General features: G+C 30.1%; 1 protein-coding gene across 11 annotated transcripts in view; it reads left to right on the forward strand.

The window, feature by feature from the left end:
* The window catches only part of LOC111683862 (serine/threonine-protein phosphatase 6 regulatory ankyrin repeat subunit A), a 31043-nt gene that overhangs the window by 3261 nt on the left and 5950 nt on the right, over positions 1-21832 (forward strand). For 6 of the 11 annotated variants that reach the window (XR_006940393.1, XM_023446002.2, XM_023446010.2 and 3 more), the window contains exons 2-12: positions 2257-2358; positions 9252-9353; positions 12364-12480; positions 14931-15023; positions 17151-17364; positions 17425-17720; positions 17785-18087; positions 18190-19617; positions 19683-20219; positions 20278-20484; positions 20539-21232. Coding sequence is in view for 8 of the 11 variants with exons in the window: in XM_023446002.2 (XP_023301770.1) it covers positions 2257-2358; positions 9252-9353; positions 12364-12480; positions 14931-15023; positions 17151-17364; positions 17425-17720; positions 17785-18087; positions 18190-19617; positions 19683-20219; positions 20278-20484; positions 20539-21232 (4093 nt within the window). In the remaining 3 variants the exon portion in view is untranslated. Of the gene's footprint in view, positions 1-2256; positions 2359-9251; positions 9354-12363; positions 12481-14930; positions 15024-17150; positions 17365-17424; positions 17721-17784; positions 18088-18189; positions 19618-19682; positions 20220-20277; positions 20485-20538; positions 21233-21703; positions 21800-21832 lie in introns of all 11 variants that reach the window. The other 5 variants (XR_006940394.1, XR_006940396.1, XM_023445994.2 and 2 more) reach the window with 1 other exon arrangement.

A 21832-nucleotide genomic window follows, 5' to 3' on the forward strand; every position in this document is an offset into this window, starting at 1 on the left:
AAACAAGCGAAACTAGTAAAATGTTTAATAAAGGAAACCCTTTTTCTGTTTTCATATTTTTATTGTCATTTGATACTCATAACTGAACCGCTAAAACAAAAATATATTTGTACATTAGGGTGTCTCAACTTATATATAGAATAATGGTATCTTATTCTTTATATAAGTTCACAATCACAAAATTTTGTCCTGTGATCAGAAGATAAAAAGTTTTTAATTTAATATTTTAAATTTTAATATCAGATGAAAGGTCTTTGGTTATTTCGAGCTAAATATATATGTGCGTATTGCAATTTTACGAACAGTCTTTTTTCCCTTAGGTTCCTTGTAAATTTTTATATAACAAATTTGTAGCCAAGTTTAAAAATTGTGAAAATAATATACTAAGTAATCTGAACTTCATTATAAACCAATAATGAATCAAAAGCTTGACAAACAAATTTTAAGTCCAATAGTATAGAAAATCCTTAAATTCAAGTAACATTCCAAAAAAAATTTTAAAAATATATTAAGAAAATAAAAAACATAATGGTGTAATATTCTATAATGGATTATTCTGATTATTTTTCTCGTAAAGGGAGATATATAATTGTTTTATTAACAAAAATACTGAAAAATTTTTCAGTATTTTTTTATTTTCTTAATATATTTTTTCAAATAAAATATATATACCGAAAAATATATATAACATATAATACTTTAGTCTTAAAAAATTTAAGAAATCTTATAACAATTAAAATTAATTTTCGTCAACATTACCAACTTTGGGGGTACCCTAATATACATACATATTTGTATTTAAATATTTATAGTTAAATTGTTGTACAAAACATCAATAAATTTTAATGTGAAATCAAAACTCCCCCTTCGTCCTCGAAATGAAAAAGATGTAAAGGAAATTTCCATCAATTCAATATGAAAATATCACAAGAATTTTTCTTCTTTAACATAGGTATTTAGCAAAGTATCGTATCGTGTTGCTTTTGTGGGTCGTATGGATTTTCCTCACTGTAATATGTTTTTTGTTTCTCCAATTTTTCATTCTTTTACAATGGGTTTGTTTTGGTAACGACGTATGTCAAAGTGTGTCGTTATTTTGTCAAGTAAATAACAATATTGTCTGCTTTTACTGCTGCTGTTGATAATGGAGACGAGACAAACTGTCTAAATTGTTTGTCTGAAAACTTATACACAAATTTTCAATTGATTTTTATTCAAAATAAAAAACAAACCCGATTCGTTGTTAGGTTACAAAATACATATTTTTTAGGGATTTGTTTTTATAGAACAAATCCGCCAAATAAGAGGAATTTTCATATAGGACTATGAAATGGTAGTGTCTGTCAGTCTAATTGGGTCGCGACCACCTCCCATATAACCTAAAGCGTGGAACCGTCTCTTATTTATCAACATTTCTTTGAACCATTTTTTACATCTCAAGAGTTCAAAAACGGTTATAAAATTAATAATGTTAGTGTTTATTTATCGAACCATAAATCCAATCATAATTTAAGTCAAATTAAAATCTTTAAAACTCTAAAAAATAAAATTTATTTTTAACTTATTTTTCAAATTAGAATTTTATAATACCCTTCTTCTTTGTGAGAAGGGTATATGCATATACATTAGTTTGTCATTCCGTTTGTAATTTCTATAGTGTAATTTTCCGACCCTGTAAAGTATATATGTTTAGGATCCTTACAAATAGCTGAATCGATTAAGCCATGTCCGTCTGTCATTCTGTATTTGTGTTGAAATCAGTTTTTATCGGCCCCCAAATATCGGCGAGGTCCGAATCTTCAATTCTGTTACACATGCTTTTGGATAGATCGCTATTTAATCGGTCCATAAATAACGAAGATATGAAAAAAAATCTGAGACAACCTTTGAAAATTTAATCAAAATTTAGATATTATATTCTTGCTCAGACCGTAATTGAAAAAAAATACATTATCATACTTATTGCACGTAGAAATTCGACGTAAATAAGTCTTATATGAGTTAAATTTTATAAGGATCGGTCCATAATTGACCCTATCCCCCATATATGGCCCCCTCCAAAAAATTATCATTACTGACTTAAAAATTCGAGTTTAGAGCTGAAATTCGATACAAGTAAGTTTCTAAAGAGCAAAAATCTATTTATCTAATTTTAAGGTCTCCTCAATAAATGAAAGTACGAGTATAGCGCTAAAATACATACATTCATGTATTTTAAATGTTTATAACTTTGTATTTTTAATGTTTATATTTCAGAATACCGGCATGACACCTCTAATGTTTGCCACCAAAGACAATAAAACTTCAATCATGGATCGTATGATTGAACTGGGAGCGGATGTTGGTGCTAGGAATAATGTAAGTTAAAACATGTTTAAAAAAATTTCTCTGAAAATTTCTGTCTTTAAAATACAGATAAATATTTTAAGTAAAAACTTTAAGACGTTTTCACTGGCCAACAAAAATAAATCAATAACGAACTATAAGAAAAATATTAAATGGAAATAAAAAACAGTAAAAACTAAATCAAAGTTGGTCAAAAGGAAGTCGGTCTGGCACAAATAAAATACTTCTAACACGCAACAAATTCTATACTTGTACTCGAATGAAATCAAAACAAGAAAAAGTGAAATTAAAGATTGAAAACAAAAAAGTGCGTGAATACTTTACTCTCTGGGACCTTAACATACGTATTTGGCAAAAACAGAATAAGAAAAAAGTCTAAAAGTCACATGCTAAAACACCTGAGATTAACTAGCAAGTGCGTCTAAGCGCTTCAATAAAAATGCGTTTAATGAACTTTTGATTGTACTTATTACAATCAAAATAACAGGATTATTTTGATATTGTTTGCAAAAAATATCACTACCTTAAACGACCAATTGGAATTTAATCTATTATTAATATGGGATTAATCTAACTATAATTGATGAATTAATTTCAAAGTTCTCTCTTTCTGCTTTTAGTCCTGTGTTTTTTACTCCTTTTTATGACTATTATTATATATGTTTTTTTTTTGCTTTAAGGAATGTTTTATTGTATTTCGTAAGAACGTTAAAAAATCCTTGACCTAAATAATTTCGTATACATTCAAATACACAAAATAATACGTTGGCCAAGGGCTTTTTTACACACAATAGTTGGACAATACAATCAAAACAAAATTTTTGTTAATGTTTCTCTTTTGGAGAAATAAAATGAAACATTATGATTGTGACTATTTCTAGTGGCACTTTTGTGTGGCCATAACTAAAGTCACTTATTGAAAGAAAGATTAAGAAATGTGAATTCAATAATCAATATCCACCTTTGGTAGAAGATTTTTGTCGTAAGATAAAATGTTCATTTTAATTAATTAATTATTTTCAATTTCTTTATTCCAAAAACCTCACCTACAAATAAGGGATTGAAATTATTTTATAAAATAATCGATCGGATCCACTAGCCTCCAGAATGCAAGTATTATGAATTTTATGAAAAAATAATAATCAAATGTTTAATTTTACAAAATCTTTCAAAAAATTACTTTTTTAGCCGTCAGATACACTTACAATTTATCATACCCTGATATACGTCGAGATCTATATATCGTATCGACTTGAAATTTGAGGTATTCTTTAAGAGTAATGTTTTCTATAAATTTTCAAAAATTAGTTAGATATACATATATGTTTAAACCGATTTATGATCGATTTTCTATTTTTACCTTATGAAAAAATTGAACTAAACAAAAAATTTTGTTTCAAGTACAGAATCATCAATGTGAAATATTTTTGGACCCAGTAATAAATGTTTTTCATTGTTTATGACTTAGTTACGTAAAATTGTGCTGATTATAATAATTTTATTCTTATATCAACAAATATATATAACTTTCAATTTTAAAATTTTAATTATTGACCATGACTTAGCAACCCCTACTAACGAAAGCAAAACAGTTTCCTTAATGCCAATCGATTTTATATACCATAATAAATAATATAGGAAAAAGTTACAAAGCAAAATTCTGCATATGATATATTGTTAATAGGAAAACAATGAGAAAACTTAAAAAAATGCTAAAATTTAACGGTATGTGGTCAACAACTGTTTAATTTATATTTTTACATGCACTAGAAATTTTTAAAAATATGAAATAGCCATATAAATTTTATGACACATTTTATGTACGTAATTTTGTTCAGTATAGACAAGACGGTTAACTTTGATCAAGTATAGGTACATAATATAATCTGTCTCCATATCATGTTGGATATTAATAAAACTTTTGCACATTGCTTTAACCTTTAATGGCATAAGTTCTTCTATGCAGACAATTTTCTGATTAGTGTTATTTTCGAAATGACCGCTTCATTTGTTATGTTTGCCATAATTTTTAAGGATTAAAAATAAAATTTCGTTATAGTAATAACAAAAATATGTTTTTGTTTTTTATTTTCTTACAAAAAATAAATGTAATTTCCATTTATTTATTACAGTGATAACAATCTAAATATTAATCATATGTATCACAATGACAGAGACTACTCCACTCTGCCAAGCAAAAAGCTCACAAAACATTATTAGATTTCAACACCATGTGTATAGTTTTTAAGGTTGAAATGTCAGGATAGTCTTAAGCTAGTAATTTTTCATGTGACCCTTTTAGCTGTTGACTTACATGTAATTTTAAAAGTCAGCCCGCAAAATAAAATTTTAAGTAGTATATTGTTACGGTTATAAATTATAAGTATACATTAAAAGAAAGGTGTTGTTTTTAGTCATTTTGCAAGTGAAACAACAATTAATCAATTTCTTGTTAAGTTTTCAGTTACTTGTTTGTATTTGTCTGCCTACTTTGGCCACCAAAATAAAAAGTAATTTTATAATTTTCAATTATATTATTTATTATGTAGTACTTATATTTAGAAAAAATGTGTGTGTTTGTATGTATTTAAGTATTCATACTTACAAATGTTTGTGGAATGTAGATACATATATGTATTTAGTAACATATGAGCATATGTATATACATAAGACTCACTCTGTATGGAAAGCAAAAACACGTTTTTGTTACCCATCTCAAAATTTACCTTCCTTTGTTTATGATTCCCAAAATATTTTAAGTCTAGCAATGGCCGTTCGTGAGCTTATTTTTTGAAGCTGGGTAAAATATTGAATTAAAAATGAAAAATCGTGTCCCCTATTATATCACAGAGAAAATTTAGAGGAAGGTAACTCAAGCACCTTTTTTTGAGTCGGTCTAACATGCATACATATATCTGAATGTACGTTTGTATGCAGATTTATAATTATTTTTAATAGTATTTTCTATTTGGAAAATTTTTAAGGTGTAATGATAAAAATTAAAGAAAATGTCATCATGCTGACCGCGTTGCTTTGGTTTTTCATTTCACGCATTTTTTCTTGAGTCATTTGTTTTAAAAGAAGGAAACATGACAGTGATGACAATTACATTTAAGCAATGACGAAATTTCTGTTTATTCCACAACTCCCTTTTTGAAATTTAATTGTTCATTATTTTGTTTAAAAATTTCTTTTACGCCGAAATCAAAAAATGCTAAAATTTGGATTATTTATAGTTTAAACAACTATTAACAATTTATAGCTTAATACATGCCAAAAATCTCCAAAAACGATTTAGTTATAAGGGGGTAGAAACAAAGGCAGCGATCTACATTTCAGTCATTATCTTTACAAACATTTTTCAGTCATTATCGTTACAAAAAATTTTCAGCATTTTGTAAGTTTTGTGAAAAATTAATGACACGTAAGATAATTGAAGACTTTATAATTCGTTTATTAAAATGATTCTTTATATGTATTAATTTAATTGGTAGACAATATTTACGTGATATTGATTGTTTATTTTAGATCACTCATACATAGGTATATTATATCAGATCGCTCCTGGCTATTGAATCTAAAATATTTTATAAGGCAATACAACTAGGTAAAAAAAAATTTATACAACAGTTATTTCTTTTTATATCCGTACTGCAGTTTAATAGATGGCTCATTGCCGTAACATAGAGTTCCTTTATTGAGCATAATAAACTTTTATTATATACAAACAAACAAGGGTTCCTTTCCTCATACCGAGAAAACTAGGCCAAAGCTAATATAAATGAAAAAAAATATTATAAAACTACAAGAAAAAACTGAAAATACAAACAAAATCGTGTTATAGTTTAAAAGAAAATCAACTTGAAATTTTGTAGTGTTTTAGTGTTTCCGGTGTTACTCCTGTCGAGCATGGGAGTTGTGAATTGTAAATTAAATATTAAACTAATTCATTTTTAAAAAGCTTGAGTATTTGATAATAATTTTGATCGACTTAAAAATTAAATCATTAATGTGTGTACTTTAAGGTGACTTAATTTGTATGAAAAAGGGATAAGGTTCCCACGGAAAATAAAACTTTAGTTCATTCATTGTTTTCTCAAAATTTTTGTCTCGAGGTCAATATTGTTTTTCATTTTTTTCATATATCACGCAAAGAAATGTTATACAATTTGAATATCATATGAACGATTTTTTAGATGGTCTTCCAACCGTAATTGTCTTTTTAATTCTTAAATAGATTTATTTAATGAAATTAGGTAAAATATAAAAATAAAGAACGAAATTAAATATTTTCCGAAATATTTAAATTCGCTCATAAATGTTTCATACGACTTATAAGCCTTGCTAAAAAATAAATAAAAAACCATGAATACCTCAATAAAATCCTTTGATCCAGCTCATTGTGATTGTTTTTTAAACAAGTCATTGACTTGAATTGCTTCTGTTGTTCATTCATTGTTTATTTAATTTCAATAGTTTTACATACAAGAATTTGAGAATTTGTTGTTTTTAAGACTATAAACGAACGACTAATTTTGCTTAGAATTATTGGGAAACTAATAAGTACTTCCCATCTATGTTGACACTACCTCTGAAACCTTTGAGTTGTATTGTAGGGGTGAAATAGCAACAACATTCAAACAAAAATAAGAAACAACTAACTTTGCAAAATCAAATAAATACATTGATAAAAATAAATTTGTTGCAATTTCTCTATCTTCAAAAAATAAAAATTCTGAATGCAAAACTCTCTATCTTATACAATAATTGCTTCAAACTCCATTATTTTAGATAATTTTCTGTTGCAAAATAAGTGTTTTTACTAAATTGGACACAAATCCGCAATAATATTTGAAGTCGGTTTAATAGTTTTCGAGATATTGCTTATTATGATACAAATTTTATTAATTTTATTGCCGTGTTTAACTATATAACATTGATTTTGAACCAAATCTGTTGTTTTTTTTTTAACAATTTGGTTTATATTGCTAATATAATATTTATTGAGCGTTGTAAGAAAATTTTCGTAGAAAAATGCTCTATCAGATATGAATTTGTGAATAATTTTGCAAATAATGCAAAATTATAAATTCTTTTTGTATAACGATTTAGAATATGGTCGTAAAAATATATTGTAAAAGAAAAAACTCAAAAATCTTCACGAAGTAGATATATAAACAGTTTTTTTGCTCTCCTGAAAACTTGTGTTATTTTAAATAGAGACTATTGAATATATTCCCTCGATATTGTTATTATTTTTTTAATTCTTTTGAGAGAAAAAATTTATTATGTAGAAAATATAATATATGTAATATTTTTTAATGCAGACTAAAATCCAGAATTAGTATTAACACTATAAATATTCTATACATATCCATATTATACACTAAAAAACATTTGTATTTTATGGCGATTAATACAAAATATTTTTGTTTTTACGGTGAAATTAAGGGTAGACTTAATTTTGTTCAGTGTATTTAAATTGCAATAGACTTAAGACATACTAAACAATTGAAAGAAATGTTGTATGTAGAATTTAATGTCATGAGTCATGAGTGTGAAACATTTATTTTTTATCTGTCTGTAAACAGTTTAAAAAGAAGCGAGTATTTCGCTAAAACTACTTGTTTGTTTTAGTATATTAAGGAGTAAGTATGTATATACATACATATATGTTTGCTGTTGTTGTCAGGACGATAAATAGAAACGTATAATTGATTATTCCAGTAAAATTATGTTTGTTATTATAAATACGTGTAACAGGAATTTATTAAACATAATGGCTAAAATTTATAAAATCTTACCTTACTATACCCAGCATCAAAAAAGGAGGGGGTATATTGTTTTTGTTATTCCGTTTGTAACACATCGAAATATTCGCCTAATATAAGATTTATAAGACTCTTAGATCATGTAGCCATGTCATAATTAACCCTATACCCCATATAAGGTCCCCTTCAGAAAATGCTGGCTCAGAAATGTGAGAACAGCGATAAAATTCGTGTAAGTTTTGTGAAAGCCAAAACCTCTTTACTAACTTTTGTAAGGATCGGTCCTTGATGGACCATTCCCCTCTTAAAAGGTTCCCTTCAGAAATTCACTTTTACATTTATTTCTTATCAGAAATGAGACTACAGAGATAAATTCGACATAAACAAGTTATATATGAGCCAAAATCTCTCTACTAACTATTGGGAGGATAAGATCCTCTTCAGACAAATAATTAAACGCAACCCTCTGCATAAATTCCCCTTCAGAAAATGACTTTACCGCTCATTACTAGCTTAAATATGAGTACAACCATGGAAGTCAACATTAACATGTTTTGAAAGAACCAAAATCTTTTACCAAATTGTATATGTATAACGTAAGACCTGGTTCACACTAGGAAACTTTTTTTGGGAATCTTTTGATTTTTCTTTGTGAAAGAAATATCAACCATCTCTTTCTCTCACACACAAAATCAAAAGTTTCCTAGTGTGAACCAGGACTAAGTAAGAGATGAAGTCATACATTTGTTTTTTTATTCTGACCGAAAAAAACAACAAAAATTCATTAGTTTTCATGTGTAATTTAAACATGATGATGGTCAGGGTTTTTAAGTTGCATGTGTGGTAAAGTAATAACTCATCAGAAACTATAAATCCAAAAACAAGGTGCGCTATTTAATTGTTTCAACTGATTGAAAATTAAAAAGAAAGTTTTTACTCAGTCACACCTAAAAGTAAATATTTTCTTCTACACAATTATGGTTTCCAAATTACAATAAAATACCAAGAAATTTCATTTCTTACTTTTGAACATGTTTGCAAGTAAATTGAATAATTATCCTCACATAACTCTCAGTTTTATAATATTTTCTTCAGTGTATGTTCAATTATTATTGTTTTTTATTTATTTTGCAGGACAATTACAATGTGTTGCATATTGCAGCCATGTATTCGCGTGAGGATGTCGTAAAACTGTTGCTAAATAAACGAGGAGTTGATCCATTTTCAACTGGAGGGGTAAGTCACAAAAAATAAACTTAATTTAAATTTTTACACATCAATACTTTGAATAATTCAGTTGTTAACATAAATGTAGAATTTATGTATGTATGTATGTATGTATGTACATATGTATGTATGTATGTATGTATGTATGTATGTATGTATGTATGTATGTATGTATGTATGTATGTATGTATGTATGTATGTATGTATGTATGTATGCATGTATGTATGTATGTATGTATGTATGTATGTATGTATGTATGTATGTATGTATGTATGTATGTATGTATGTATGTATGAGTATGTATGCATGTATGTATGTATGTATGTATGTATGTATGTATGTATGTATGTATGTATGTATGAATATATCGACTATATCTAACTTTTTAAGAGTAGAAGATGTAGTTAAAACTACAAAAAAATCTCTTTTTCATATTTTTTGCTCTTTACAAAAGTAACTAAACGAAGTGATCGGAAAAAATTAAACGTTTATTTGTCATCAAAATGTTGGTATATTATTGGATAATTAACTCTTTAACAGTTCTGTTTAACATCATATTTATTATTAATAATAAAAAACACTAATACTCAACAAATTTTCCCGCCTAAATACCATATTCACTAAAATTAAAAAATCAATAAAGAAAACGTCACCAAAAAATACTTAGAAATTAGGCAAAAAGTCTAAAGAATTTTCTGCGTGTCGCTGTTATTAAAGGTCAGGCAATAAAAATTAAATTATTGCACATGCATCGGCGCAACTATTTTCCTTTAGTTGTTTTGTTTATACTTCTTCAACTGCTGTTAAAAATACATATAAAATTTTGTAAGTGTATTTAGAAGGGTCATGTTCAAAAAGATGCATTAATTTGACATTTACTTTTTAGTTTCTTTCTATGAAAGCATTGTGTGACTTGTTGGCATTAGAAGCAGTTTTCCTTTTCTCAAAAGAAACTGATATGGCTTATAAGTACTTAGCATGTCGCTAGCGAACATCAAGTTCAACTTAATTGTCAAAGGTTGCTTGTTGTTAAAATCGATTTACTGTTACTCGCAATTTTATGATTTTCATTATAAAATTTAAATTACAGAACAAATTTAAAAAAAAATATATAGGCAATAAATCATTTGAATTTTTTGACAAGAACATTCGTATATGTATATTAATTTATAAATTCAGTGCAAAACATTTCAAGGCTTCATTTTAGTTCATAAGCTACACAAGATTAAGGTATTTGTTTTAACAGTTATGTGAGTTTTTAAATACGAGTTCTTTGGATTGTAAATTGTACAACATCATTTGCAAGACTTAAAAGTAAAACTTATGTACATCAAATTAAAGTTTTCATCACACATTTGAACAGAAGATTGGGAATGAAAAGTATATATCTCGTTTTTGTTATGAATGTAACGTTTGCTGACTTTCATATATGTGAATGCGAATTAATAATTTTTATACACACCATCAAAAAAGGTAAGGTTTGTTTGGTATTGAAAATGGGCAATATCGGTCCACGTTTTCGGTTAGCCCCCATACAAGTGGACCCTCGAAAAGCAGCTTTAACCGCCATAACTTGTTTAAAAATACGAATATAGCAATGAAATTAGACATAAGTAAGTTCCTTATGATCCAAAATCACTATGCAAAATTTTATGAGGATCGGTCCATAATTCACCCTACCCCCCATATAAGGTCCCCTTCAGAAAATGACTTTATCGCTCATTACTGGCTTAAAAATACTTTAATTTAATACGAACCAAATTATGTCTACCAAATTTTATGAGGGTCGACCCATAATTGACCCTATCCCCCTATATAAGGTTTCCTTCACAAAATAACTTTAACGCTTATAACTAGTCTAAAAATACGAGTATATAGATGAAATTTGACATAAGTAAGTTTTATTCGAGTCAAATGAGGTTTGATTGTGGGTAGATAAGATTCGGCATAGTCGAATATAACACTCTTACTTGTTTACATTCGCATTTGCTTTTGCAATCGCTAAATTAGGGAGTACTATTTCTTAGAAAATTAAAAAAGTGATGTAAACACTATTAGCGGATGAAAATTAAAATTCCCTGAGCTTTATTTTTGTTTTAGATATAATTATATTATGAAATAAAAATGTCTTTACAACTTAATTTTTCATCGAAATAAACTATGCATTATTAGATAGATTCTCAGCAACAATTTTGCTTTGTTTGTGTTCTAAATAGTACAGTTCGCATAACTTGTATAAATAAATAGAAATTTCAATAAACAATAAACAATTTTGGTATCTAAGCAAAATAATTTCTAATATCTATAACATGTAAGAGTTTTATATTCCGCTATGCCGAATCATAAATACCTACCAATGAATCGTATGCCGATTTCAAGTAAATGTGTTATATATTCCAAGTGAATTTCGAAAAGTAGTCTTATACTATATGAATAGATCCTTTTGTTAATTTATTACAATTTACTATTTTTTTTTTCTAAAATTTTATATATTAAAATAATTAAATTGTATCATTTATGATAAAAAGCATTTTCGTAATAGCACAAATATTTTAGAAAATATCACAAAATACGTTTTAAAATACATGCTGTAAGGACAATTGTTTGAGTCAGTGTATATAGTTATTTCAAACTTGAAAAACAATGTCACTACTATGTCTTGAATAGTTTTTGAAAGTAGGCAGGGTAAAGATTACAATCGTTTTATAGTAATTTAAAATTACATCAAACAGACTGTAGAATGTGACAGGGAGAACTGCGCAATGTTGATTTAATACAAGTACAATATTTTAATAAGGCGAAAAAATACTTGTCAATCTTAGATATTGAAACAATTATAAAAACACAAACATATATATAAAATTCAAAATTCTGAAAATGGTTTATAGCTTTAAATAATTTACAAATTGCACTTAGTTGCTGCTGAGATTTAAGAGACAGCACATTATTGTTATAAACTCTTTTTAATATAACTATTTGATTTATTTAGTAATTAATATTTAAATCCCATTTTCATAGTCTCGGGCACAGACAGCGGTGCATTTGGTATCGAGTCGTCAAACTGGTACAGCAACCAATATCTTAAGAGCTTTATTGGCAGCAGCTGGCAAGGATATACGTTTAAAAGCGGACGGGGTAAGTACAACATATTAAAATTTATCTAAAATTTACATTTATTTGTACACAATATATACATGCAATATACAAAATATATTTTTATATATGTATACTTAAGTAAATGTTGTGAAAACATTTTGTAAAGATTTTACCCTTTTTTATTATAAATTCTTAGGGAAGATGGGGGTCTGCTAGACAATAATACAGAATAATAAGAATATGTTGTATAGTGTGTATTTGTGATTGATTTAGTCACAAAGTGGTATCAGTCGGTACCGACGTAAACATAACAATATTTACAATAATTCTTCATGTTGTTTACATTTAGGTCGAACAACTGATTCCCTACTATTGAGAAAGGAAGTACTTACATAATTAACAAAATATACATGAGTGGAACTTTTTACTTATTATCCAAAATTATCCAAAAGAGTTCAGATAGCTTTTTAATTATCATTTAAAAAAGTTTTTTTTTATTTTTTTAATTATTATTTTAAAAAATATTTTTTTTAACATGTGGCCTTTTTTGCTTAAAATAAAGCTGATACATTTCCCTTGAAGGACTGTAATATTTGGCTCTAAATTTTCCCACATTTTTTGCAAAATGGAAGTTTTTGTTGTATATTTTTTACTCAAAAGAAAGATTTGACAAATTAAGTGTCAAATATTGAGATAAAAAATAATTTTTTTGATAGATATCCCACTCGCATTCCATTGTGGGACTACAAAGTCCTTAAAGGAAATTGTGTAAGCAAAAAAGGGATCATTTAAAAACAAACAAAAAAAATTAAAAAATTTTTTTTTAAAAATTTATTTTAAAAAATTATTTTGTTTTGGAAAGAATGAAGAAATATATAACCGAACTTCTTTGGACAATCTTTTTAAGACCAATAGGTTATACTTATTTGAATAAAACCCTGTATGACCAAAATATCCAACTTTAAACTTCTCTAAGTCCGGCAGTTGACCACTAGAGCTGAAAATTTGTGTGTGACCTACTATTTTTTAAGTTGGGTCACTTGGCATGAAATTAACCATATGTATATTCAACTAATTTACTTATTGTTTAAATACAGATTGTAAATAAAACATTATTTTATACATATTAATAAAATATACATAAATATTTATGTGTATAATAGTTGCATTTGTAAAATGCATCAAAATTTGATAAAAAAAATTTGTTTTTAACCGGCAGAATATTATCCGATTAAACGATAAGCGGAAATTGAGATAATTTATATATGTACATTTAACGAATTTTCCTATTGTGCTTCGTATTATACGACAAACTTTGCATGCTTATCTAATTTGGAAATAAACATGAACACTTAAGTATATCTATATACAAATAATTCAATACATAAAAATAGTCAGGTTAGTGTTATACTCTGGTAGACCGGAAGTGATGGGTCGATTCCCATCTGAGGAACAAGTTAAGCAGCTCACAACAGGTCCGGTAGAGAATTTTTGATTTCGCTTTTCGAAAAACAGTACTGATAAAATACATACAAGTGTGAACAAAAAATTTCAATCACGTCTATAATTTTTTTAAAAATACGTTTAAAATCTGCTTTTAAAATTTTTCTGACAAAAATTGGTCGATTGTTCATACACTAAACATGAACTATATAATTTTATTTAAAACTTATTGACATTATTGAACACATCTTATAAGCAAGGCAAGGATTTTCATGCACTAAAATATTAAATATATAGAGGTTTTTAAGGACTGCTTTATGTACTATAATACTACTTTAACGGAACCACGACCTCGAGAATGACAAATTTAAGACTAAGAAACAATTTTAAATAGTGTCTGAAAGTGGAAAGCTTGATAACAATTCTAATAAAATTTGGTGAATAAATGTATTTCTGTATAAATTATATTTCATCTCAATTTTATCGTTTGGTAATGTTTTTAGGTGAGAGAGATGTAAGAACAAAATTTCATCAAGTTATCTTTTAATATGGACACACAGATGGACAGATTTAGAAATTGATACTGAACCGATACTTTAAGGAACAATATTTTGGACGTAAAAATTAGCAGCACAAACTCAAAATACCTCCGCACTATTGTGGTTTTAAAAACTATATAAAACTATGTAAAATTGTATTTCATAGAACCTAGTATTTTGTTGTTAAATCGAAATTTGTTGAAATTTATTTAAAAAAATTCTAAATATGTAAATATCAAATTTGTTGTAATATTATGAAATACAGAGAAAACAAAACAAATTGATTTAAAAAATGCAAAATATGCTATAAAAATGTTGGAAATATGCAAAATATATGCAGTTTAAAGCAAATTCTTTCGAAAAGGAAACTAGTTAAAATTTATTTTGAGTTACTGACTAAAAACATGCATTTGAATAGAAATCCTTGCCCTGCTTATAAGCTTCAAAATTTTTATCCTGATTTTGGTATGTATATAAAAAATTCTTTGTGTATTTATTTATTTTTAGAGAGGGAAAGTTCCACTCCTTTTGGCTGTAGAAGCGGGAAATCAGTCTATGGTTAGAGAATTATTGGCAGCACAAACGGCTGATCAACTAAAGGTATGAATTAATTTTAAAATTACATATTTTTATTTTAAATATGAAATTATTAAAGCTATATATGTATGGATGCATGTATGTATGTATGTATGTATGTATGTATGTATGTATGTATGTATGTATGTATGTATGTATGTATGTATGTATGTATGTATGTATGTATGTATGTATGTATGTATGTATGTATGTATTATGTATGTATGTATGTATGTATGTATGTATGTATGTATGTATGTATGTATGTATGTATGTATGTATGTATGTATGTATGTAAATATGTATTATGTATTATGTATGTATGTATGTATGTATGTATGTATGTATGTATGTATGTATGTATGTATGTATGTATGTATGTATGTATGTATGTATGTATGTATGTATGTATGTATGTAATAAAAACAGAAAATGTAAGGCAACTTTCTATGATTTTAAATAATTGAAAACGCAATTCCTAACATGCCAACAAGGCGATTTGTCATACAAAATTTAATTTTATGTGAAGAGCGTTAAATTGTTAATGACATGTTGTATTGCAATACAAATCATATGTATTTAAATAATTAAAGAACATTTACAATATAACTACATTGACACGTTTGAATATGTTGTGTTGCTAGAAGAGTGCAAATTTTTTCCAGCACAAGAATATAGCTTAATAATTGTTAAATAAAAGGTAAAGTTTTGCGTGTTCTTTTTTTAATTTGTTTAGAATTTATGATAGGTTGAGTTGGAAAATGGTTTTTGCTCAAATAAACTTCTATCCAGCTATCGTTTAACTGATATTTCTTCTTTCAGTCAAGATATAAACGTTTGCTTCAATACATTTTTATACCCTACACCACTAAAGTGGGGAGGGTATTATACGTTTGTGCTGATGTTTGTAACACACAAAAATATTGGTCCTACACCCACCTTTAAGTATACTGATCGATCAGAATCACATTTTGAGTCGATTAAGACATGTCCGTCCGTCCGGCTGGCTAGCTGGCTGTCCATGTAAACCTTTTGCGCAAGGTACAGGCCGCAATTTTCAAGATAATTTGATGAAATTTGGACCAAGCATGTTTTTTGGCATAAGAACGAAGCCTATTGAAAATGGTTGAAATCGGTCTATTATTTCACCTAGCCCCAATACAACCGTACCTCCCGATTTGGGCTTTTTATGCCATAATTACGTCAAATATACTATTATCTATCTAAAAATTGGCACAAATAAGTTTTATATAAGTAAAAATGACACTGCAGATAATCGTAATGATCGGCCACTATTTGACCCTAGCCCCCATACAAACCCCCCTTCAAAAAATGTCTTAAACGTCTAAAATTGACTTGTAACCATTTGTATCGCAATAAAACTCAACATAATTAACTATTAAATATTAAAAATATATCCTTTTCCCAAATTTAATGAGGATCGGCTCATGTTTGACTCCTATATAAAGCCTCATTTAGAAAATTTGTTTTTTATCAATAAATTGCTTAAATACTTTGGAATTAACGTAAAATTCAACATAAAAGTTTCTTTGTGAAAAATAAAAAGTTTTAAAATATACTCATGGTGTAGGGTATTATATGGTCGGCCATGCCCGACTATACTTCCCTACTTGTTATTTACATAAATATCTACCAGTTGCTTAAAAAGTACGAACAAAACATACATATATACACACACCTATGTACATACGAAAAGTAAAATGCCGCCTAACTAACTTTTGCAAAATAAGTAGTTAACTTTCATTATTCATTATAATCAAAAAGCCCACAAAATATAGGTTATAATGTAATGATTGGATGCATTTGCACGCATTGGTAATGTCCTTATACCATTCACTCTCTTATTGCTCCTTGAAATTCTTGTAAACAACATCATCGTGCACTAACTTGTCGTTTCTTATTAAATTACTTCATGTTATTTGCACGTGTAACTTTTTCATTATTTTAGTAAAAGTTCAAACTGATTTGCATATTGCCAAGTTAACTTTGACCTCTAGCATAAACATTTTTTAGAAGTAGCATACTGCTAACGTAAAAATAAAAACATAAATAAAATTTTAATTTAATCATATCATGTTTACACGATTTTAATGGTTGTTTCACTAATGTTGTTGTGTTGTTTATTCTAAGGCTACGGCAGCCAATGGAGACACAGCCTTGCATTTGGCTGCCAGGCGGCGGGATGTTGATATGGTACGCATATTGGTGGACTATGGCACTAATGTTGATACACAAAATGGTGAAGGGCAAACACCTCTACACATAGCGGCAGCTGAAGGAGATGAAGCATTGTTAAAGTACTTTTATGGTGTAAGAGCATCTGCTTCAATAGCGGATAATCAAGGTAAGTAGTTTTATTATTAAATGCAATGAAAAGCTTGTATTATTATATTTTCTTTCCCAGATCGAACTCCTATGCATTTGGCTGCTGAGAATGGTCATGCTCATGTTATTGAAATTTTAGCCGATAAATTTAAAGCCAGTATATTTGAGCGAACCAAAGATGGCAGTACATTAATGCATATTGCTTCTCTTAATGGCCACGCAGAATGTGCCACTATGCTTTTCAAGAAAGGAGTTTACCTGCATATGCCCAATAAAGATGGAGCTCGTAGTATCCATACAGCTGCTGCTTATGGCCATACCGGCATTATTAATACTCTCTTGCAAAAAGGGGAAAAAGTCGATGTAACAACTAATGTGGGTATCGTTGTTAAGCAAGTTGTGTTCAAATTTCACAAATTTCTTTTAATTTTACCAATAGGATAATTACACAGCTTTACATATAGCGGTCGAAGCATGCAAACCAGCAGTGGTTGAGACACTACTTGGTTTTGGAGCCGATGTTCATGTCCGGGGTGGTAAATCTCATGAGACTCCCTTACATTTAGCCGCACGAGTTAAGGATGGAGATCGTTGTGCTTTAATGCTCCTTAAGTCCGGTGCTAGTCCCAATTTAACTACCGATGATGGCCTGACGCCGGTACATTTTGCCGCCCGTCATGGTAATCTGGCAACGCTGATGCAACTTCTCGAAGATGGTGGCGATCCCCTTTATAAGTCCAATGTAAGAAATTCGCTATAATTTTGCTTAGGCAAAAGATGCGCTGTCTTAATTAAAATTTTTTGATCAATGTCTTAATTGTTTTTTATTTGGTAATGATTTTAGACTGGCGAAACTCCTTTGCATATGGCCTGTCGCGCCTGTCATCCTGAGATTGTTAAACATCTGATTGAAACTGTGAAAGAGAAACATGGATCCGACAAAGCCACTTCTTACATAAATACCGTTAATGAAGATGGTGCCACTGCGCTACATTTTACTTGCCAAATTACTAAAGAAGAAGTTAAAATACCCGAGTCCGATAAAGAAATAGTGAGTATGTTGCTGGAGAATGGTGCTGATGTTACATTGCAGACTAAAAATGCTCTGGAAACTGCCTTCCATTATTGTGCGATGGCGGGCAACAATGACGTATTAATGGAAATGATCGCCCACATGAATCCGACGGACATACAGAAGGCCATGAACCGTCAGTCGTCCATAGGATGGACGCCCTTACTGATTGCCTGTCATAGAGGGCATATGGAACTGGTCAACAACCTTTTAGCGAATCATGCCAGAGTTGATGTATTCGATATCGAGGGTCGTTCTGCTTTGCATTTGGCTGCCGAACGAGGGTATCTGCATGTATGCGATGCTCTATTGACTAATAAGGCTTTTATCAATTCGAAATCTCGAGTTGGTCGCACGGCGTTACATCTGGCCGCGATGAACGGCTTCACTCATCTTGTGAAGTTTCTCATCAAGGATCACAATGCAGTTATTGACATTTTAACATTACGCAAACAAACGCCACTTCATCTGGCTGCGGCCAGCGGTCAGATGGAGGTATGTCAGCTCTTGTTAGAATTGGGAGCTAACATAGACGCGACCGATGACTTGGGACAGAAACCCATACATGTCGCCGCGCAGAACAACTACTCAGAAGTGGCCAAATTGTTTCTGCAGCAACATCCATCACTGGTAAATGCTACTAGTAAAGATGGAAATACCTGTGCCCATATTGCTGCCATGCAGGGTTCTGTTAAGGTGATCGAGGAACTAATGAAGTTCGATCGATCTGGCGTGATATCTGCTAGAAATAAATTGACTGACGCGACACCATTACAATTAGCAGCAGAAGGAGGTCATGCAGATGTAGTGAAGGCGTTGGTTAGAGCTGGAGCATCATGTACGGAGGAGAATAAAGCCGGATTTACAGCTGTGCATTTGGCGGCTCAGAACGGCCATGGCCAGGTATTGGACGTTTTGAAAAGTACAAATTCTTTGAGGATCACCAGCAAGAAATTGGGACTGACACCGTTGCATGTGGCAGCCTACTATGGACAGGCGGATACGGTGCGAGAACTTCTTACTAGTGTACCGGCCACAGTAAAATCAGAAACGCCGACAGGACAAAGTTTGTTTGGTGAGTTGGGTACAGAATCGGGGATGACTCCCCTACATTTGGCAGCATATTCAGGCAACGAGAACGTAGTACGATTACTGCTGAACTCAGCCGGAGTGCAGGTGGATGCAGCTACCACAGAGAATGTGAGTTATATATAAAGTTATTTGTTGTGTAACAATCAACAATTATTTTTTAACCTTTTATTTAGGGTTACAATCCTCTTCATTTGGCGTGCTTCGGTGGTCACATGTCAGTGGTTGGTTTACTTCTGAGTCGCTCGGCAGAACTTCTCCAGTCTACAGATCGCCATGGTCGCACTGGTTTACACATAGCTGCTATGCATGGTCATTTTCAGATGGTGGAGATTTTGCTGGGTCAAGGCGCAGAAATAAATGCAACTGACAAAAATGGTTGGACGCCACTGCATTGTGCTGCCAAAGCCGGTCACTTAGAAGTGGTGAAACTTTTGTGTGAGGCTGGAGCCTCTCCAAAATCTGAAACCAATTACGGTTGTGCCCCTATATGGTTTGCTGCTTCCGAAGGACACAATGACGTTCTCAGGTATCTAATGAATAAGGAACATGACACCTATGGTTTGATGGACGACAAACGCTTTGTATACAACTTGATGGTGGTCTCGAAAAATCACAACAATAAACCGATACAGGAATTTGTTTTGGTTTCGCCTGCACCCGTAGATACAGCTGCCAAATTATCTAACATTTATATGATTTTATCCACTAAGGTACATTTGGAGATTTTATATATTTTATATATTACACGACTTTGTTCTTTCCATTTAGGAAAAAGAGCGTGCTAAGGATCTAGTAGCAGCTGGCAAACAATGTGAGGCTATGGCGACCGAACTATTGGCCTTAGCCGCCGGTTCTGACTCTGCGGGAAAAATTTTACAAGCGACCGATAAAAGAAATGTGGAGTTTTTAGATGTATTAATAGAAAATGAACAGAAAGAGGTTATAGCCCATACAGTGGTACAAAGATATCTGCAGGTTAGTCTGGCTATTTGAAAGTTCAATGATTTTTATTAAACGATCTTATAACAGGAATTGTGGCGAGGTTCCTTGACATGGGCTTCCTGGAAAATATTGCTACTACTAGTAGCATTTATAATCTGCCCACCCGTTTGGATTGGTTTTACCTTTCCCATGGGTCACAAATTTAACAAAGTGCCTATTATAAAATTTATGTCTTACCTCACCTCGCACATCTATCTAATGATCCATCTCAGTATTGTGGGTATAACTCCAATTTATCCGGTGCTTCGACTAAGCTTGGTCCCCTACTGGTACGAAATAGGCCTGCTCATTTGGTTGAGCGGTTTACTTTTGTTCGAGTTGACAAATCCTTCAGATAAATCGGGATTGGGATCTATAAAATTGTTAGTGCTGCTGTTGGGAATGGCCGGTGTTGGAGTTCATGTAACGGCCTTCTGCTTCGTGTCCAAAGAATATTGGCCAACGCTTATATATTGTCGCAATCAATGCTTTGCTTTGGCCTTCTTGCTTGCATGTGTACAAATTTTAGACTTCCTCTCGTTCCATCATCTCTTTGGGCCCTGGGCCATTATTATTGGCGATTTGCTCAAGGATTTGGCGAGATTTTTGGCTGTGTTAGCTATATTCGTTTTCGGCTTTTCTATGCACATAGTAGCTCTGAATCAATCATTTGCCAATTTTACTCCCGAGGAGTTAAGATCGTTTGAAAAGAAGAATCGTAATCGTGGATATTTCAGTGACGGTAAGTTCATGATTTGCTTTGGGTATTTAATTTTAATTGATGTTGTTTAATTTTTTGGTGTTTCCATATCTTATAATTAATATTTATATTTTTATTTAATGAAATAAATTTTAACTAAAATCGATAAGTATCAAATCATGATTAAATGAAAAACGAAATTTGCATGCCGAACAATTACAGACTGTTATTATTAAAAATATGTATTAAAAAGTGTCCGCACTAAAAGAACTCGGCTTCCACAACTGAAGTTTCTACATCATTTAAAATTAATGATTACTAGATATAAAATGCTAAAGCAAACTATTTATTAGCCGATTTAATGTTTGATAGCATTTTTTAAAATGGACAACAATATACATAATATATTTGATATCCGAAGCTTAAGTTGTGGAATCCGACTTCGTCCATATGGTGTATTTGATTTAAATTTATAAGATTTTACTTAAGAATGCCCTCCGTTTTTAAATTCAGATGACATGCCCACACCTCGCCCACCGCCTGCAGAGAACTATGTTGACTCTAGTCGCAGTATGTTGAGTGAATTTCGCCGCAAGCATAAAGATGATCGTAAGTGTTGAATTCCAATTTAACACCTTCAGC

This window comes from Lucilia cuprina, chromosome 2 (genome assembly GCF_022045245.1).
Source record: "Lucilia cuprina isolate Lc7/37 chromosome 2, ASM2204524v1, whole genome shotgun sequence".
NCBI classification, from domain to species: Eukaryota; Metazoa; Arthropoda; class Insecta; order Diptera; family Calliphoridae; genus Lucilia; species Lucilia cuprina.